The sequence below is a fragment of the Myxocyprinus asiaticus genome, chromosome 35, assembly GCF_019703515.2.
Source record: "Myxocyprinus asiaticus isolate MX2 ecotype Aquarium Trade chromosome 35, UBuf_Myxa_2, whole genome shotgun sequence".
Taxonomy (NCBI): Eukaryota; Metazoa; Chordata; class Actinopteri; order Cypriniformes; family Catostomidae; genus Myxocyprinus; species Myxocyprinus asiaticus.
In genome coordinates this window covers 35,688,136-35,707,635 of record NC_059378.1, presented here as the reverse complement: position 1 = coordinate 35,707,635, position 19,500 = coordinate 35,688,136, and the positions used below count along the sequence as shown (strand labels likewise).

The 19,500-nt window shown below is 38.3% G+C and overlaps 1 protein-coding gene across 1 annotated transcript; it reads left to right on the top strand.

The window, feature by feature from the left end:
* Positions 1-1,795: 1,795 nt before the first annotated feature.
* LOC127426090 (specifically androgen-regulated gene protein-like) lies at positions 1,796-9,968 on the top strand. The gene is made up of 4 exons (XM_051672605.1): positions 1,796-1,925; positions 5,245-5,411; positions 5,901-6,105; positions 6,775-9,968. The coding sequence occupies exons 2-4, from the start codon at positions 5,307-5,309 to the stop codon at positions 8,037-8,039; spliced, it is 1,575 nt and encodes a 524-aa protein (XP_051528565.1). The 5' UTR covers positions 1,796-1,925; positions 5,245-5,306; the 3' UTR covers positions 8,040-9,968.
* The last annotated feature ends 9,532 nt before the right edge of the window (positions 9,969-19,500 follow it).

The following is a 19,500-nucleotide window of genomic DNA, read 5'->3' as shown; positions in this document are numbered from 1 at the left end:
CAGAACCCTAGACATTTTTTAAGTGGTGGTTCAGTAAATTGAAATGTTGAAAGCTTTAAAATATTTATTGCATTAAAATAATCGTTATCATTAAAGAATGTCTTCTTTTGATATTAAACCAAGCATTTTGTCATGTCTCTGAGGCACTTCACTGATTTTGTACCTAGAATGTATTTTTTATTTTTTAATGGTGCACACTGTCTGTAGTTTTTCTCATTAATGTGGACATTTGTGTTCCTTTGCTGAGAAAGATATTTTACCAAAAATGCATGATAAAAAAAAAAAAAGACTATAAAGTTTTGTCCCTCAGTCTAAACTCAACCCCGTCACATCAACCATTTTCAGCCCATAAAATGTTTTGTTCCACCCATGTGACATTATTAACCAGGAGTGACATCATTCAGCTTTCTTCAACAGTGTGGTGCAAAAACAGGCAAGACATTTCATAATTTGTTATGAAATTACAAATAAAGTGTATTATAGGAAGATGGGTCTCGTCAACCTCAACAACTCAACCCCATCACATGAAATTAAGATATTAAAGTGCAAGTAGCCTACGGTGGGAGAGCTGTGATGGGGTTGAGACAAGAGTGATAATATTGGATAATTAAAATGGGAACACAATTGAAAATCAATGTATTGTTTGTTGAGCACAGCCTGTCATGTTAAGGGCCAACACAAAAAAAGTAGGGGTTTTAATTAAACATCTGAATTTAATACATTTTTAACAAATATTATGAGACATCACACAAAATTTGACTTTGTAGCTTCAAAAAGAATATGAAAAATGTAATAAATGTTATGTTTGTAGTCATTAAATTGCGATGAAAATGCATACATAATTTACGAGTTGGCTATTTCATATGATATGGTCTTGCACAATGTTGTGCATAAACTCGTACGACTTAATCACGTGCAAATTCCTGGATGTCTAATGTGGAAGTAGTGAGTTCCACGCATGAGGCATTAAGGACATACTTATTAATATTATGTCATAACTCAAACCCCTTATTTAAACTTAATCAATCAGTAGAGTGTGTAAACATGATACAAAGCTGTTGTGTGTGAAGCATGTAAATGTCGCGTATTAGATGGAAAGATGTCCAGTGACGTCATTGGCTGTAGTTAAAGTCGTAGCGATTCAAACAAGTGCAGTTGCACCATATCACACGAATTAGCCAAATTTAGAAAAGTCGTAGGAATCCTGACGAATTCGCCGTGAGAGTGTGTTGCATAACATTGGTAATAATAAAAGGTCTTTGATGCCTGAGGTGGGAAAATATGATTTGCTGGAGGTTTATTATGTGCTTAACATTGTGGTGTATTCAGACAATATAATTAAATGTAGCTGAATATTTTTTTCCAAGTTGAAATATTACCAAATCTCAGGAATGACCCATATACATTTGCTGCAGTTACACCGAAATGCGATAAACCTGTTAACAAGCTACAAAAATACAGCTTAACTACATATGTGTGGTGTAAGAAACATAATGAATCCCAGTAAATGCAGTTCCCGTTGACGGGTTTAAACTAATGCTATTTTAAGACACCTTTAACAACCTGATTAACCAGGATTTGGCTGTGATCCTCTTTGACAGTTCTGTCATCATATAGCCTAGCATTAGAAACGTGTGCAGAAAAATAAAGTCGTTTAATGAGCAAACATAGGGATATTCACCTATGTCATTACATTATAATTTAACTTTGTAACACTAAAGGTTCGTTTTATTCAGCGCCGTAACCGGTCTCTTCTCTGATTGGTTGTTTCCGGAAATAGACATAAATGATTGGTCAAGCATTTTCCAATGTACAGATTCGCTTCCAGGGTAATCTGCTTCACCAGTACACACCTACCAGAGTCTGGAGGCACCTGGACGTGTTTGAATTGCTGAGTTGTCATCCAAACCTACTCTGCACTGGAGGTAAGCTTTTACTATGAAATCTTTTTAGGTTTTCTCAACCCTTACTCATTATGTTTAAATTATAAATGAGAGAGGGGGCAAATAATTATACAAGATTTTTAAGCAAAGAATGCAATTAACCTTTTTGGTGAAATGTGCTGAATCATGTAATCTGAAATTAAATTATCTTAATGTAATATGACTTTATTCTTTTAACCTGTTGAGCATTTATTTAGAAATAGACAACAAAGAAATCCTTTGTTGGATCTGTAATTTTCTTTAGTGCTGCATCTTACCCAGTTGCTGAAAAATGTTAATTCACTGTGTAATTTGACACTGAAATCTTAAGAGCAGATAACACAGATCAGTTTTCTTTCTTATGCAATACTGGTCGCATTATGGCCATCCAAAGCGCATATCAGAGTAATAACAAAATGACAGATCATCTGAATCACTTTATTACATTATAAAACAAAAAGGTCAATTGATTTATTATGTCTGAAAAATGGACCTTGCTCTATGACTTAGTAGGGCACTTAAAACTTTTTTTTATAAAATAATTTAAACATATAAAATCTTTAATAGCCCAAACCCACCATATTTCCTTAATAGATCTGTGTCTTTTGATTATTATATAATTTATAAACCATACTACTGCATACCCCCCCACCCCCCCCCTTTACATTTGCATGCAATCAGACAATATATCCAACCGCTGAAAGACAAAAATGTTATCATTATCCAAGCCATATTCAAATTTAAAACAATGAGAGTATTTTACATGACAACTAATAACACAATGTGTGTTGACAGCTTACATGGGGACCATATTACAAATGTGACTGATTTAACTTGTTCATGCCAATCAAAAATTAGAAACAGAAAAAGGGAGAATTCAGGTAGATTTGGCCCTATTGAAACTGAGATGACTCAAAAAATTTCTCCTAAATGTTCTCTATTGGTTGAACTTATTTTCAAACTGGTTATAGGCTAAGTACTAAATATTCAAAAGTTAAAAAACAAAAATTGATATAAACTGAACTTTGTTATGCATCTGAGGAGCTGTGCACTCTAAATTATAGGTCAAAGCTTACTTTTGCTTTAAAAAAAAGGTGGTTCACAGTTTCTGCCATTCATGCTGGACCTGGTCCAATTAGAGAAGCTTAGTGTAAGTGTGCACCAATCTCCATCACATGATCTGATCAATTAAAATGCTGTACACACACACAAATACAGCTATAAATATAGCTGCAAGAAGCAATTATTGGGCCAAGCACACCTATGGCATGTAAGGAAGTATGATTGGACATCACTGATTATGAATTCAAGAAAGTGGTATAAAATATATAAGTAGAATTGCTTATAGTACAGTACAATTCATTATAACTTTTTACCAATTGGTGGTGATGTCACCAAATTTATGTGGTGCAGTCAGGGTGTGGTGACAATGACTCATACATTTTTTTTATGTTAATAGGCCAAAGCCTTGCCAGGATACAGCCTCAGATCCTTTTAGGAGTCTTGCCATCTAATTCATTAATGCACTTCTCAAGAACCGTTTGGACTATCGAAAAGCTTTTGATATATTTGTATCATGAATGTCCCTAGATGATACACGCCAAATTTCATGCAAATCAGACAAATGGCCAAAGAGTTGTTAGAAGAAGTAAATTTCAATTAAATTCAAAATGGTGGAGAGGAAGAATTGCTGACCATGACATATGTGTTATTATCGTACTTTGCATGACCCAAGGAGTTCGTAAAAGTAGGTGCTCTGGAAAATTAAAAATGGTGGAAAATCTAGAGGGTGGAGATTAGAAACAATCTATAGAGCGCAACAGTGCCCAGCAACTTTTTCTGCCATCCGGGTTCCGTAAGTATTTTTCCTATACATTTCTTCAATAGACTTTTCACAAAATACTCCATAAAATAGTTGAACCAAAGCATAAACCAAACCAACCAGATCCAAGGTGAATCAAAACATTACAGACTATGTTTTAAGGCAAAAACATATTTGAAAATCTGACAAAAAGACAAAGGTTCAAGCAGTACCCCCGGTATCTATCTGCATATTACGCAGTCTGCGTAGGGCACCAACTCCATAGGGGGTCACCATCTTACCCTAGGGGATCACCAAAAACTCTACCGGCTACCTTTCCTCGCACATTATACGTTATTCAACAAACTGATAGCAGTTGCAGAACACAGACTATCGTCTTGCAGCTCGCACCACACCTCACACATTTCTGCTATTAAAGACGATTTATAAAAAATTGAAATACGGAAAGACGAAAGCATACAGTATACCATCGATGAACAACCTCAGAGCTCATGGTAGGTCTGTCTTAAAGGTTTATAAGTTAGAGTTGAAAATCAATTCATGTGGAAGAAACGAATGGGATTTTTACTTCCGGAACCAGACTGTTGCGCTCTATTGGGACTTGTCATAACCCATGGAATAAGAAAGAAATAAAGAAAGAAAGAAATTCAAAAATGTATTTCTAGGCCTTAAAGGTGCACTCAGTAATTATTTCCTCATTAAAAGTTCAACTCCTAAAGACATGAATTGTAATTTTGCAATATATGTAGGAAATCATGAACACCCACATTAAAATGGAGACTCCAGTCATATCAGTAACCTTGAAAAAGCTGTTTTACTCTACATGGAGAGGGTCCGCACATGGGGGCTGCCATGTTAGAATCACATGACCAGCTGAATACTACTCACTTAATCTCAGTAGCCAGAGGTGCAAAAACCATATATGCAAGGTATGCAATGCATAGGGGTGCCATGTAAAGGGGAGTGCCGGCGGCTCACTAAAGGTGGTGCAAACGGCCTCCTCGACCACTCCAACATCACCCCGCCCCCCCCCAACCCCCGTGGATGCAATGATGCTGCTGCATCCAAGCCAATAGGTGTCAGTGTAAGTCCAAGATGACACAAAGACAAAAGTTACTGAGTGCACCTTTAAGGTTCAAAGTTATAGGCCGAAACATGCGTGGAGATTTGTACAGTTGGTGGCACTAGAGGGTTTGAGTTAGAAACCCCAAATTAGGTCATTTAAATCTGAGTGTCCTCTATAAGTGTGCCAAATTTCATAACTTTCCTACGTACGGTTCTATGGCCGGCCATAGACTTCGAGAGCGGAATAATAATAATAACAATACTAACGGATACAATAGGTACCTACGCGCCTTCGGTGCTTAGCCCATCATTCTTGGCCCTCCTGTGCTTGTTTAGTATCAGATGGTCATTGATTGCTAGAAAATGGACTGTTTACACTATAACTGCTGGCAAGTGATTCAATTTGCATTGATATTTTCCTGCTTGTATTTTTAGGGGATATGTGACTTGATCTACGCTGTTAGAGAGCTGTCAGTTTAACATTTTCATCATTTGCAATGCCAAAAAGTGACACATGGCAGGATGGCAATGCCCTTGACACGATGGGAGAAATGGACAGTACTGGCAGCTGCGACAGTGTGGTCAGCTTCAACTTGTGCTTTGTGAGACATACTTTATTTTATGAAGACATTCTATATGTGATGTTACATTTAAATTAACCTTTGATTATTTTCATGTACAGTGATCCCAAAAAGTGGACACAGTTTGGACACTTTCTGGTTGTTAAATGTTAGTGGAACACGTCCATAGATAATGTTATGAACTACCCCTGTGTGAACTTGAGGGGAAGTGACTTCATACATCGACTAAAAATCACCTTGGGACCAGTTGGTTAAAAGTAATTGCAAAAATGGCTCAGAAAAGTGAATTTAGTTCTGAGAAAAGCTCTAGCGCATTTGTATGCAAATGCCACTTGGTTTGATATTTTGTTATCTAATGCAATGACATAGACATTTTTTATTTCAATTTACTGCTCAAGTGTGCAAATTCTTTGAGGAGCCACTATCCATTAAAAGTAGCTGAACTATTAAAAAAATATCAATTAGCACACTTGTAAATCCCTCCAGTTTCACGTGACTGATGTGTTTCAGAGTGATGATGATAGCCTGGAGTACCTCTCTGCTGAAGAAAAGGCTTGTCTCATGTTTCTAGAGGAGACCATTCAGTCATTGGATACAGAGGATGACAGTGGACTGTCCAATGATGAGTCCGATAAATTGCCAGTACGAGGAAATGTGGCTACTAAAGCAGCCCACCTCTCAGCGTCAATAGGATTGAAAAAGCTCTCTGCTCAAGGTGTTGTATTTCTGTAGTATTTGTGACTTGCCAAAAAGACAAACAAAAAGTAATGTTCAAGATTCAATAGAAGTTAGAAGAATAATTCATCCAAAAATAAAAATTATGTCATGTTTATTCACGCTCATGTCGCTCTTAACTTATACAAAAGGAAATATTTTCGGCATATAATAGAAGTAAATAGTGACTCCTGGCTTTGAAGCTCCAAAAGAACAAAAACAAAAAAACATTATATGTCGAATATTTGTGAAGATTAAAAATTTGTTTCCCTTTTGTGTGACTTAAAAAAAAGAAAGTCACGTGGGTTTAGAGCGACTTAAATGTAAATAATGACAGAATTGTTAATAAATGTTGAAATCAACACTGGTGATTTTTTAGCTCAAGTAATACATAACTTTGTACGAAATAATTAATATAAGCACTTTAATAAAAATACAAGCTTCACATTTCTGCTTTAAACTCTCCAGAATGATTTGCCCCATAGACTTCTATTGTGCATGCATTAATTTACATGCAATTTAGTTTATTTTTACAAACTGACGAACAATTTCAATTTGTTTTCTGTGGTAATCGACAGTATGGCATAGTGGCTGTCGATAGAGCTTTACTTGTCATGTCATACATTACAAAAAAGATATCCCTATATTATTTATTTATTTTGTCTTGTAGACATTCCCAAACTCCACTCTGAGGGTCCGTTATCATCTGGCAGCCCAATTCAAAGTGAAATTCTGAACTATATGGTTCCTACACCATTTGTCCTTGCGAACCGTAACTCACAAATCCCAGACAGAACTGGACTGGCTGCATCATGTAAAAAGGAGCTACGCAATGTAAGCACTGATAGTACCCAGCTGTTTCAGGAAGTTCCACGGGTTCCTTCAGAAATCAATGTAGTTGTGTTACCACCTCCACATAAAATCAAAGGGAATAAAGGTTCAGTTATTGAAAAACCAAATGACCAGTGTTCAGAGATATTGCCCCATAGAGGGCCCCTGCCTTATGAGAATCTGGTGCAGCTATGCAAGAGTGCATCCATGCAGAAAACCAATGCAGATGAGCCCAAAACTGGAGAGGATTTTTCTACAAATCTTCATCGTTCTAATGAGGGAAGAACTTCTAGATCCAAAACCCTTAATCAGAACTCAGAGGCAATGGAAAGTAGAAGCTCCAAACCCACTCCCCCTCCTGTGGCCCCAAAACCTAAAATGAAATCCCCACAAAAAGCACCAATGGACCAGGAAGGAGTGACATTCCCCTCAAACATGTCTTCCTCTGGTGTGTTACCAGTGGATAAATTAATGAACCCAGAGAAAGTGAGAATGGAGGCTCTTTATAAGTTGGGTCTCCTCAAAGAGGAAGCATCTAATTCGAGGCAGCACATGACAACAGGACAGAACCCAACATCTCAACAATTGAAGCATTCACAATTCCCTGCAAAATCGGTGCAAAACCAGACTATAGGTGAACCTCTTCCTCCATGTGTCGCAGCAAGACCTGGAAAACTGATAAACCAACCAGTGCAGAGTTGCAACCCTCTCCGCCAGAGGTCCATGAGTGATCTTTGCACAGCCCCTTCACGTCCACAACATGCCAGTATGACTTCAGCAGGGAAAGCTGCGACACTGGAATGCAATGGGATGGAAGGACAAATTTGTACATCCAATCATGGGTCCTCAAGTTCTAGCATGACAGACTTAAATACAGTTTCTCAGAATCACCAGTCTTGTTCTTCTACACATGGAATCAAAAACAACCTCAGAGACACTCAGATGGATGCTAATGAGTCGACACTCGGTAAAGCCCAAGAGTCGCAGCAAGTATCCTCATCCCATTCCAAATCTACACATGTTCAGGGATTGAATGTGCTGGTGCACAGCATTGGAAAGGATCGGAGAGAGGCGCTACGAAAACTAGGGTTGTTGAAAAACTGAGTGTTGTTGACTGTATTTTACACCCTGTTTACACCTGACGCGAGTGGCGCGATGTATCTTGTTAAAAGCAAATTGCTCCTATTGTAATCAAGGTCGCATCACATTGCGTCGACAGTTTAAGACCAAAACATACTCTACGCAAGTACGTGAACGCAGACGCTTCTAGGTACATAAGCTAAAATTTGTGCATAGTTGCATTCCAAAATATGTCAGACCGCAATTTACAAGTATGCGTTGCATTCTCAACATTGCCACCAGGGGCACTATAGCAGATATTAGTGTGAACTGTCCGCTTCTACGGTGAGTTTTTCAATTACTTCAATTACTTTCACAACGGAGCAATAGTTTGAAGAGAATATTGCTGAGCAAGTAAGGTAAATTCAGTTATTTATAGCAACTTACCTGAATAATAAGAAATACGCTTTAATGGCACAGACTTTTGAAGGTAACTATCGCCCCCTTGAGTACTTTGATACCACCACAGAAACTCAAGGACGTACGTAATGTATGTTCAACCAGACAGCGCGCTGGCAATGTGTTGCCATGTACTTGCATATGTTTCTGGCCTTATGAATATCCCATTCTATTTCTGACCTGTGGCACGCATTTGGCACTACAACTTATAGCTGTGATGTAACATCGGTCATGTCCGGTGCAGACAGGGTGTTACTTTAAAAATTTTAAGAAATACAGTGGGGCACTTTAATTTTAGATGATTATTTACTGACTCTAAATAATGACTATCACCTGGATGCCTTTGCCTAATGCAGCTCTGAAGATTTACATGATATGTTTACTTTTCCAGGTGCTAAAATTCCTTGAATTTTGAACTGGCTGTGTAAGTAGATTAGCAATTAGCCTTAAATGACCTTTTGGTGTTGTTGTTAAGGGCCTGTTTTGCGAACCAATTTTACAGATTGTTTCAGAAAATAAATGTATGCTTTTTACACACTGCAAAATCTAGTTCGTAATGTGTTTTGAATTAGTAATTTTGCACTTGTTTTCTAGTATAAATATCTAATAATCCTTAAAACAAGATAAATTTAATTGAGAAGCAACACTGCATAAAATATTAAAGATACATTCTCTGAAAATAAGGCTAAATATCTTATGCAGTGTTGCTTCGCAAGTAAATGTGTGATGTTTCAAGCATTTTTAGATACAGTATTTTTATTAAAAAACAAGTGAAAAATATTGATTAAAAACTCAAATACTGACTGTATTTTTACTGCGTGATTACTACATTTGCTTAAACAGAGACTGTAGAACCCGATGAACCCAGGTTGTCTTTACCCCTGCCATTCCCCTCATAGATCATCTATCAGTCAATCTCCTCATTTTACCCACTGTTCAGTGAGATCTGACACAGCACTTTAGTGGATTAGCACATTGTCTTAGCTTGCGCCAACAGATGAGAGTTCATATTACCTGGCCTCTCAGATTCATCTGTCATTAAAGTTCTTTATCTCGGAAAGTGACCTAGTTCATGACTTGCACTGAGAATGGCTCCTTCTGTTGTGATTGGCCCAGTTACCAGTTGCCCTTTCACAAAGATCCAAGACTAGCTTGTCTAATTGAATCCAAATATAAACAATAGAAATACTAACTTTACTGCCTTAATCTTAAGAGCTAGCAATAAACGTTAGCAATTTTTAACCACAGATGGAAATCAACACAGGGAAATCATCCATAATTTAAGCATAAAATGTCTTACCTGGTTTTTGTTTATTTTTGTCATTGCCTGGTTACTATGCTCCCTTTAATCATATGAGAATGTAATGTAATCAGCAGAATATAATGCCTAAATCATAATCATGTCTGAGGGCAGTGATTTGGATAACCAATAGTTTAAATGTTTCCATTTGGGGTGCTTGTGGTTGATAGTCACACCACATCTGAATGTATCATTGTGAAAATATAGTGCCTGAATCATTGCCAATACAATTAGATAAATAAAAATACTTGTAAAAAGTGAAACAGGTGATGAATTGCTGTTCAAGGTCATGCAATTTTTAAAATGTTAAAATGCTTTCTTGTATCCCAGGTTAATATCCAAAGTAAACCAAATGTAGGTTGATTTCCCCAAAAAGTGTAAACACTGTGACTGAGGCGATATTAAAATTGCTCTGTTTATTCAACTCAACCAATGGCGTGAGTTTGGGGTGGGACTGTCTGTTTATACAACCAATGGAAGACTAAGTCATGTTTCGGAAAAGCAGTTTTAAAACAATTTTTATTTTTGCAATTCTGTTTTGTTTGCGCTAGTGGTGCAGAAATCACACACTTCAGCTTTAAATATATTGTTTCATGTATTGTGAACTTGATACCCTCAAAGTGATACTCTGCCTGGTCTCAGTCAGTCTGATTGTAGTTTTACTTACATTGATTGTCTGCTGACCACAAGTCACTATCACTAATGGGTTTTTAATCAAAGTTACATCTAATTTCGCAAGTTCGAATCCAGGGCGTGCTGAGTGACTCCAGTCAGGCTTCCTAAGCAACCAATTGGCCCGGTTGCTACTGTGGGTAGAGTCACGTTGGGTTAACCTCCTCGTGGTCGCCATAATGTGGTTCTCGCTCTCGGTGGGGCGCGTGGCGAGTTGTGCGTGGATGCCACAATAGTGTGAAGCCTCCACATGCACTAGGTGCAGTAACGCGCTCAACAAGCCACGTGATAAAATGCATGGATTGACAGTCTCAGACATGGAGGCAACTGAGATTCATCCTCTGCCACCTGGGTTGAGGCGAGTCACTACACCACCATGAGGACTTGGAGCGCATTGGGAATTGCAAATAAAAGGTTACATCTAATTAATGCCTTGATATATTGATGCCAGACAGTGAATGTGTATTTAAAGCTGAAGTGTGTAATTTCTGCCACTGAATGGAATTGCAAAAATAAATGTTTGTTTTCAAAACAGCTTTCTGTTGATCAAACAAACAAATAGTCCCGTCCCCAACGCATGCCACTGGTTGAGTCAATGTTACTGTGTCGTTATGAACGGGTCGCTAAAAACAAACAGAAGAGTTGTTATGGTGCCACAGAGACACAGTGTTCACAGTTTTTGAGAAAATAACTTACAGTTGTCTCTGAATATTAAGCTGGGAAAAGAGAAAGTACCGTATTTTAACACAGACAAACATTGCACACTTCATATTTAACATATCTATGTACTGTATATACAGTATGTAAAGCAATGATGGTAGGGCTTAAACTTATTACACCTAAGTATTTTTAATATGGCAAGTAGTGTACTCGTAGCAGACCAAATGTTTTTTTTTTTTTTTTTTCTGCAGATATATGCATTTAAAATTTCTCCTCAAAGCAGTAAATTATGTATTTGCTGGGCTGTGGTGTAAACTAAAGGCTAATAACACTTTACAAAAAGGACGCCCTTCGATAGCCCTTCCCACCCCAACTTCCTGTTTCAGTAGGAAATATGTTAAAGCTGAAATGCATAAATTTTTCGCTGATACTTTCTCCCGTCCCAGTTTAATATGCAGAGACAACTATAAGTAAGCCATTCATAAGTTACATTTCTTAAAAAAAAAAAAAACTGTAGACACTGTGTCTCTATGGTGCTATAAAAGTTTCTTTTGAGGGACCCATCCAGCTCAACAAAACAACACTGACTCAACAAATGGCATGAGAAGGGGGCGGGACCATCTATTTGCTTGATCAACAGCAGTGAAAATGTTTATTTTTGCAGTTTCATTCAGTGGCACTAGTGGTGCAGAAATTACACATTTCCACTTTAACAAGAAAGGAAAACCCACTTCAATTTGGCAATGAATTTTTCAGGACAAAAATGTTGATTTCTTGATACAGAAATCAGAAAGAAACTTTAAGATACATGCTGAAACAGTGCAATATACCAGTACTAATTAGACATTAGGTAGCATTAGATTTACATTAGGTAGTACTAGTTCACTTTGTTTTACTCCGTGCTTATTAGCCACATTATGAGATATTGACAATCATCATTACCCTTTATGACATAAAGTCACCAATACAACAAAAATCTGTCTTTATACATCTACAAATTAAATAAAAACAGATAAATGCTGCATTTTAAAGCTCTCTTTATATGTTATTTCTCATTCCTTATGTATAAAGAGAGTAGGACATGAGTCAGAGTCCATTGCTCTCTGTTGAGATGAGCATCTTGCTCTTCTTTCGTTTTACTTCGCCGTTTGCAGGCAGAACTCCAAGATATTCCAAACGGACGGAACGTGGAAGAAGAGATTCCGCAGATAAAGGAGACAAACTGGATCCACTGGAGGTCTGGTATGCCGGACCATAACCGATTGGACCAGAGTGAATCACTGTATGGGAATTAGTAGCATTAGCAATGTTTTTCAGAATCTGTAAGAAGTGTAGCATTTTTTTAATGCAAGGTTCTTTTATTGTTTTTTTTTTTTTTAGTACTGCCCTTAGACTGCATATCATATATTTAAAGCTGAAGTATGTAACTTTTTCAGTGTTAAAATACTTTCTTTCATCCCAGCTTAATATGCAGAGAAAACTATAAGTAAGCCATTCATAGGTGAATTTTCTCGAAAACTGTAAACACTGTGTCTCTGTGGCACTATAAATATACCTGTTTGTTTTGAGCGACCCGCTTAGACCCACCCCAACAACGTTACTCGATTAATGGCGTGAGTTGGGGGCGGGACTGTCTGAATGTATTCAGTCGTAATAGATAGCGTATTCAGAAAGCTGTTTTGAAAACATTGTTCATGTTTGCAATTCTGTTCATTGGTGCTAGTGATGCAGAAATTACATACTTCAGCTTTAAGTATATTCCACAAGACAACAAAGGTCATTAATACTCGAGGAGGCAACAATATTAAGAATCAAGGGTATGTAAACATTTGAAATGGATAACTTGGGCAATTTCCTTTATTATTTTGTCCTGAGGAAAATATGTAAATAATAGCTACATCGGGGCAGTACTTAATAAATCCAAAAGCCATTTTTATGATCCCTCTTATTAAAAACAGGACATCTTGCAGATTCTTCAAGGGGTATGCACATTTATGAGCAGAACTGTAGATGTTCCATTAGAGAAACAAAAGTATATAAATCTGCAATAATTTTCTTAATGAAATCACCAGGCAGCAGCTGACTTGTCCATTTTAGCTTGAAGTAGTTAGTGGCAGTATGTTCGCTATCACTGCGGTCCAACGTTTCCTTGTAGCGATCCTCCCCCTCTTCCTGCTAAAGAGAGATCAACAATAGGACGTGTGTCTAATCTGTGAATGTTTCTCAGTGCTCGATAAGGGTTTACTTAGACCGTAGAGATCTGAGTGAATTTGAACATTAATCAATTATCATATTAGATGTATTATCTGTGCATCAATTATTTAAATGTCAGAATAGTGTGGATGAACTACACAACCAGTCAAAAATTTGGACACATTTGACTGCATTATGTTTCTTGTGATCTTCATCTGTTGATTTGAAGACCTATTTGCTTGAATGCAAAATAGGTAGACAAATAGGGGAGACTGGGGCTAGTTGTCACACGGGGAAGTTGTCACAAGGGCCAGCAATGATAAGATCTGGAGTCAAAAGTCTGATTGCTCAAATATATGTTTTCTTTAGCAGAGGTTGTGTATGTTAGTCTCAAACACCTAGTTCAAAACCCTCTGATATCAAAATAATTCAAGAATTCTACCCTCAAAAGAAAATTTTAACCATTATTATATTTTTGTTATAGCTCTTGGGTAAACAAGCAAACATAATCAAACCACAATGGCACACATTAAAGGAAGGGTCAACTATATTATGAAGGCAGATTTTTACTGAAAGGTTTAAATGTGTTCTTAGGACAAAGATATTTTCATGAAAGTCATGTCAGGGTTTTACATTTCATAAATGTATACAATTTATTAATTCAAGTACAATATTTGTGGCCCAAAACAATATTTTGGTATTGTACATTACACATTTTAAATATTTTGTTTTATGAATTGTTTTGTGCATCATATTTGTTTCAATTTTTATATTTTCCTGAAAAGCCTATAATAGGCTGTTTAATGCAGGCGTAGATTTAAAGAAAGGTTTTTGTTTTTTTGGTGGTGGTTGTCATTGTAGGGTGACTGGGGCCTGAGTCCCCACAAATGTTCACATGAAACCTACAGCACTGGTTTATTGGCAGGTTCCATTGTGATTTACCCCCAAAAAATCTTTTTTCCTGTCCAATATCTCTGAAAATTTTCAATAGCTTTTTTGTAGCCAAAATTTAAGGTATTTGGCTATGCAGAAATTGACAAAAATGTACATAGATAAACTTACGCTGTGGCATATTCACTAGAGTAAAAAGAGTGACCACTAACCCTGGGTCTCTCCTATAAATTGTTTTAATTTCTTTACAAAAATACATTGAATGTGTTGGATTGGATAGTGAAGAAGCAGCCAACAAGTGCCCAGCATACATGGAACTCCATAATGTTTAAAGAGTGTCAAGCCCAGATTGAAAGTTAATTCAATGTTTGAATACCACAAATAGGTCAGCCAGATCTGAGGCAGAATTCCTTTGAGCTGATAGTCCGCAAGGTGCACTGGCAACTGTAGGAGGCACTGTAAGGCAAGAAAGATACAGAGAATGAATGCCCCTTATTCACATGAGCAAAAAAATTTACCTTAAAGGGTTACATTTTCAAAAATGAAAATTCTCTCATAATTTACTCACCCTCATACCATCCTAGGTGTGTATGACTTTCTTTCATCATCAAAGCACATTTAAAGAAAAATAGAAAATTATCTTAACTCAGTAGGTCCTTAAAATACAAATGGATGGTGATACAACCTTTGAAGCTCCAAAAAGGACAGACAGTCAGCATAAACGTCATCCATATGACTCCACCCATACGACTCCACTGGTTAAATTATTGTTTTCTAAAGCGAAATGATCACTTTTGCTGTGAAAAAGATTTATTATATTTAAGCACTTTTTATATTTAAGAACTTTTTAACTACAGATCATCACGTCCGGTCAGCAGCAATACGCGCATGACGTAATTGCGTTGGCATGTTCATGCGAGAACAGACGCATGTGCGACAAACCCTGAAGTGCAGCGCTGTTTACAGCTGAGTAGGAGGAACGCTGTACAGAAGCTTTGTTGGTTTTATCTGTCTGTTTACTCACAATGGGGCATTTGTGTGCTCATCCTGGATGTCTCAACTGAGAGAAAAACGTAAGATTAGATCCATAACATGCCAACGCGAATACGTCACAGGAGACCACGTGAACTCTGCCCTCTCATGAATGCGCAGAGGGCTGCTGACCGGAAGCAAAGGTTTTATAGTTAAAAAGTACTTAAATATTGATCTTTTCACAGCAAAAGCAATCGTTTCGCTTTAGAAGACATTAATTTAACCAGTTGAGTCATATGGATGATGTTTATACTGACTGTCTGTTCTTTTTTGAGCTTCAAAGGTTGTATCACCATCCACTTGCATTTTAAGGACCTACTGAGCTAAGATATTTTTTTATTTTTCTTCAAATGTGTTCTGATGAAGAAAGAAAGTTATACACACCTGGGATGGCACGAGAGTGAGTAAATGATGAGAGAAGTTTCATTTTTGGGTGAACTGTCCCTTTAAGAGGTAATTAGGACAGTCATTATAGGCCAGATTCAAGAAGCAACAGGGTATTTGCCTTAAACATAAGTTAAATGGAGTTGATATCCTAATGTACACTGCAGAAAATACTTTTCTTAATCAGTATTTTTGCTTGTTGTATAGTAAAAATATCTAAACATCCTTAAAACAAGATAAATTAAATTTTTTGTATTTCTTACTGAAACATGAAGTTGGAGCGGGACAGTTCGAATGGCTCATCCCTTTTTTATAGAATAGCCAAAAGGCTTTAGTTTATAGCCACACACATACATATAAACCTTTCCACCATGCTGCTCATGTCAGAGCCAGTTACTGGGGAAACTGAGAACCTCAATGCTGGCCTGCTTTTCCACTGACTTGAGAACTGAACAATGATCTTAGTGAACACATTAATACATAACCAGCCCACAAAAGCACACAGCACATCACGCTCTTTGCTTACGATGAGGCTGGAGCTGTTGTGGAAGTACTCATGCGCGCGTGATCATGTGCGTATAAACCGGAGCACAGTGCCATTTCATCAAAATTTTTCTCTTCAGGGTCGCGATTACATCTCTCGTGCTCTGGAAACACGACTCGTTGCTTCGTCGTTTGGATTTGCACCCCTGTACAGTGAGTAGATTATTTTCCTTCTTCCTGTTGTGCTCCGAAAAACAGTGTATCCTTTGAGCACTTCCGTGTTTGATACTGATTGCACTGTGTTTCTTAAAAAAAACTAAAAGAGCCTATTGCTTAACAGCGTCTTAATAAGGATGACACTTCGCAAACATTTCCCCCATGTGAGCAAAATATCCACCGTCTGACGGGCATGAGCACTGCTTTGTCTGCCTGGGCCAAGCTCACATGGAAGCAGTGCTTGGTGACTGCATTCACTGTGAGCACATGAAAATGAAAATGCTTTGCTCTCAGCTCGCTTTCTTTTTGAGTGAGCTCTATGTCCAGCTGGTCAAGATATTGCACGTTCACTATTCATCAAGATCACTTCTCCAGTGCAGCAGCCTCTGCATCACTTGATCGGGCCACTCTTAGAAGCTAAACTGGGCTTCCCCAATTCGAAGAGGCAGTAGCGGCCCACTTGTGCCCCTCCTCTTCCACGCTGGCATGAAAATTTTGTGCATCCCTCCAAGATGTGTAGGCTCACATCCGCTTTAGTGGGTAAGACTTCGATGCGGCGGGCCAGGCTGGTTCAGCTTTGCACACCATGACGGTCTTACAAGCCTACCAAGCTGACCTACTAAAGGACATGGACGAAAGCGGCCCAGACCTAGAGCCCTTCAAAGAGCTATGTCGTGCCATGGATCTGGCGCTCCAGGCTACCGAGATCACTGCCCAGGCTATTGCTCAGGCTGTTGGCAGATCTATGGTAAGCCTGGTGTACATTGAGCATGATATCTGGCTTAGCTTGTCAGAGCTTTGCTACAAGGAAAAGGTCACTCTGCCTGACGCACCGGTGTCGCAGCAGGAACTATTTGGTGATACTATAAATGCTTTCACTGAGAGGTTCCAGTCTGCTACGAAGCACTTGCTGGCATATAAGCACAGCTATTCGTGGTGAGGTGGCTCTGTAGTGCAGCTGGATTGCTCGTGTTTTTCTTCGAGGCAGCGTCCAGCAAAGGAGAGTGCCGCCACTGCTCCAGCTTTCCCACAGGAGACGGAGACTGAGCCAATGATGAGGCCCCAGGGGCCATGGCCTAATTACAAGACTGCACTTTTTGGCTCCAGTCCCAAGAAAACCCTCTTCCTGGGCAAAGCAAGTGTTCCTGATGGAGCTGTGGAAACTTTTGTAAACTTGTAAAATTGGACCGGGCTTATCGAAAGCCATTTTCAAGCCTAGAGAAGGTTAAATGCTCGAAGTGCTTGCCACCCCCTTCATGGCTCAGGTTGCTACCTTGCAAGCGTTCTCTCCTCTTCTGTTGAGTTGGACGAGGCTACAGGACTGCACATGTTCTGCCTTGTGGGGGCATTTATCATGTACATTGACCGAACAAGTCAGTTCAGGCTGTCTGAACAGCTCTTTGTCTGCTTTGTAGGCCTCTAAAAAGGTTTGGCCATCTCCATGCAAAGACTTTTTCACTGGGATGTGGATGTCATTGCACTCGCTTACGATTTATAAGTCATACGGCGTCCCATGGAGCATGGCCTCCTCCTGGGTGTGGACGAAGGGCGTGTCCTTAGAGGACATACGTGTAGCCACAGGCTGTGCTTTCCCTATCACCTTGTCAGGTTCTGTAACTTAGATGTTTCCTTCCTCTCTTCCCAGATTTTGGCTGTGAAAAAGGGGTGATATGTCAATGTTTCACTGCTTACCCTGCTTTGCTAGTTTCTTTGCTTGTATAATTAACCTGGCGTCATGCGAAGAGGAGTCATTTTCAATGTATTACTACCCCGTCGCCTTGTGTCACTGTATTACATTTCCAATCTGTGCCAGGTTTGTGTGCATGACATACTCTTGAAGGGACGGGATTAAAACTGACTAAAAACTTTTGACTTAAATACGGCTTAACTGTCGAGCAGCAATGCATGAGTTAGTTATGATATTTTGATGGAAGATTACCAGGTCAAATTTTTTTATAAAAAAATATATGCATGGATGAATAGGTCACAAATAAGACCAATAACATACATTATGAAAATAAATAGGGCCAATTTTGATTTCATGCCAACTCTGTTTTCTTTCCAGAGAAATCTAACAACATTTTGTGAGGTTAATTCTTGTATATATATATATATATATATATATAAATTTTGTGTGTGAACAATATGAGCCAGTTGATGTGAAGTCAGCGTCAGTCAATGTTTACATACAACAACATTACATGATCGCTTGTATTACTACTACACTACTAAAGCTAGGAAATAGCTTTAAACGAACAACTTCAGCATTACGGCTCATCACAGCTGAGCGACACAAAAGACTGATTAATTACACAAACTCAAGGCACTTGCCTCTTACCGGACTTTCCACATTGGAGAGGGACTATTGTTTAAAATGGCGGTTTCTATAGTGAAAGACTCTTGCGCACCAGCTACCGTGAAATAGGGAGAAATACCCCCTCTTGGATGCCTTTTTTTGCACTGTGAAAGCTGATCTTCAGAAAGCTGACTGCATCTCTTCTTGGGAGTGGCAACAGGTGATGGCACACGCTCCATCTCTCTCTCTCTCTCTCTCTCTCCCTCTCTCTCTCACATACACACATCCATCCTTGTTTATGCAATAACTTGGCAGAAAAAGCACAAGCCGTGATACTATTTCTGAAGTGACATTTACTAACAAAGGCTTGGACGCATCATTAGGTTTGAACCAGCAACGGCAGATTCTGATCCGTGGCGTAAAAAAGTAGTTCCATGCACAAATGCGTTTTTTATGAACATACTCAGTTTTTCCTAATTTTTAAAAAAATGTGCTTGTTTAATGAACTGTTGTATATAAGCAATATCACACTCACATCGTGCTATATGGCCCTAAAGCACTGCTGTGATTACCTACAGCACTCGGCCTGCGGCCGAATCACAGCAGTGTTGATGTAGGGCCATATCGCACTCTTGCTCGTGTGATATTGCTTAAATATATATATATATATATATATATATATATATATATATATATATATATATATATGTCACAGTCTGACTCCATGTGGTGTTATGTTGTGCTTAGTTTGATTATTTAAGATTTAGTGTTTGTTCCAGCATTTGTTCCACTCCAGCGGTTACTATTGTCTTTCTTCTGTTTCCACTCCTGCGATTGTTCTACTCCAACGTTTATAATAAAAAGAATCTACTCCTGAGTCTCCTCTCTTCTCCAAGACACCCATGTTACAATATATATAT

What these genes read in the sequence shown, in the direction of transcription:
- LOC127426090 (XM_051672605.1), top strand. Translation starts at nt 5,307, where the DNA reads ATGCCAAAAAGTGACACATGGCAGGATGGCAATGCCCTTGACACGATG. An exon ending in TCAGCTTCAACTTGTGCTTT is followed by an intron (nt 5,412 to 5,900) that starts GTGAGACATACT and finishes GATGTGTTTCAG; the next exon opens with AGTGATGATGATAGCCTGGA. An exon ending in GAAAAAGCTCTCTGCTCAAG is followed by an intron (nt 6,106 to 6,774) that starts GTGTTGTATTTC and finishes TTTGTCTTGTAG; the next exon opens with ACATTCCCAAACTCCACTCT.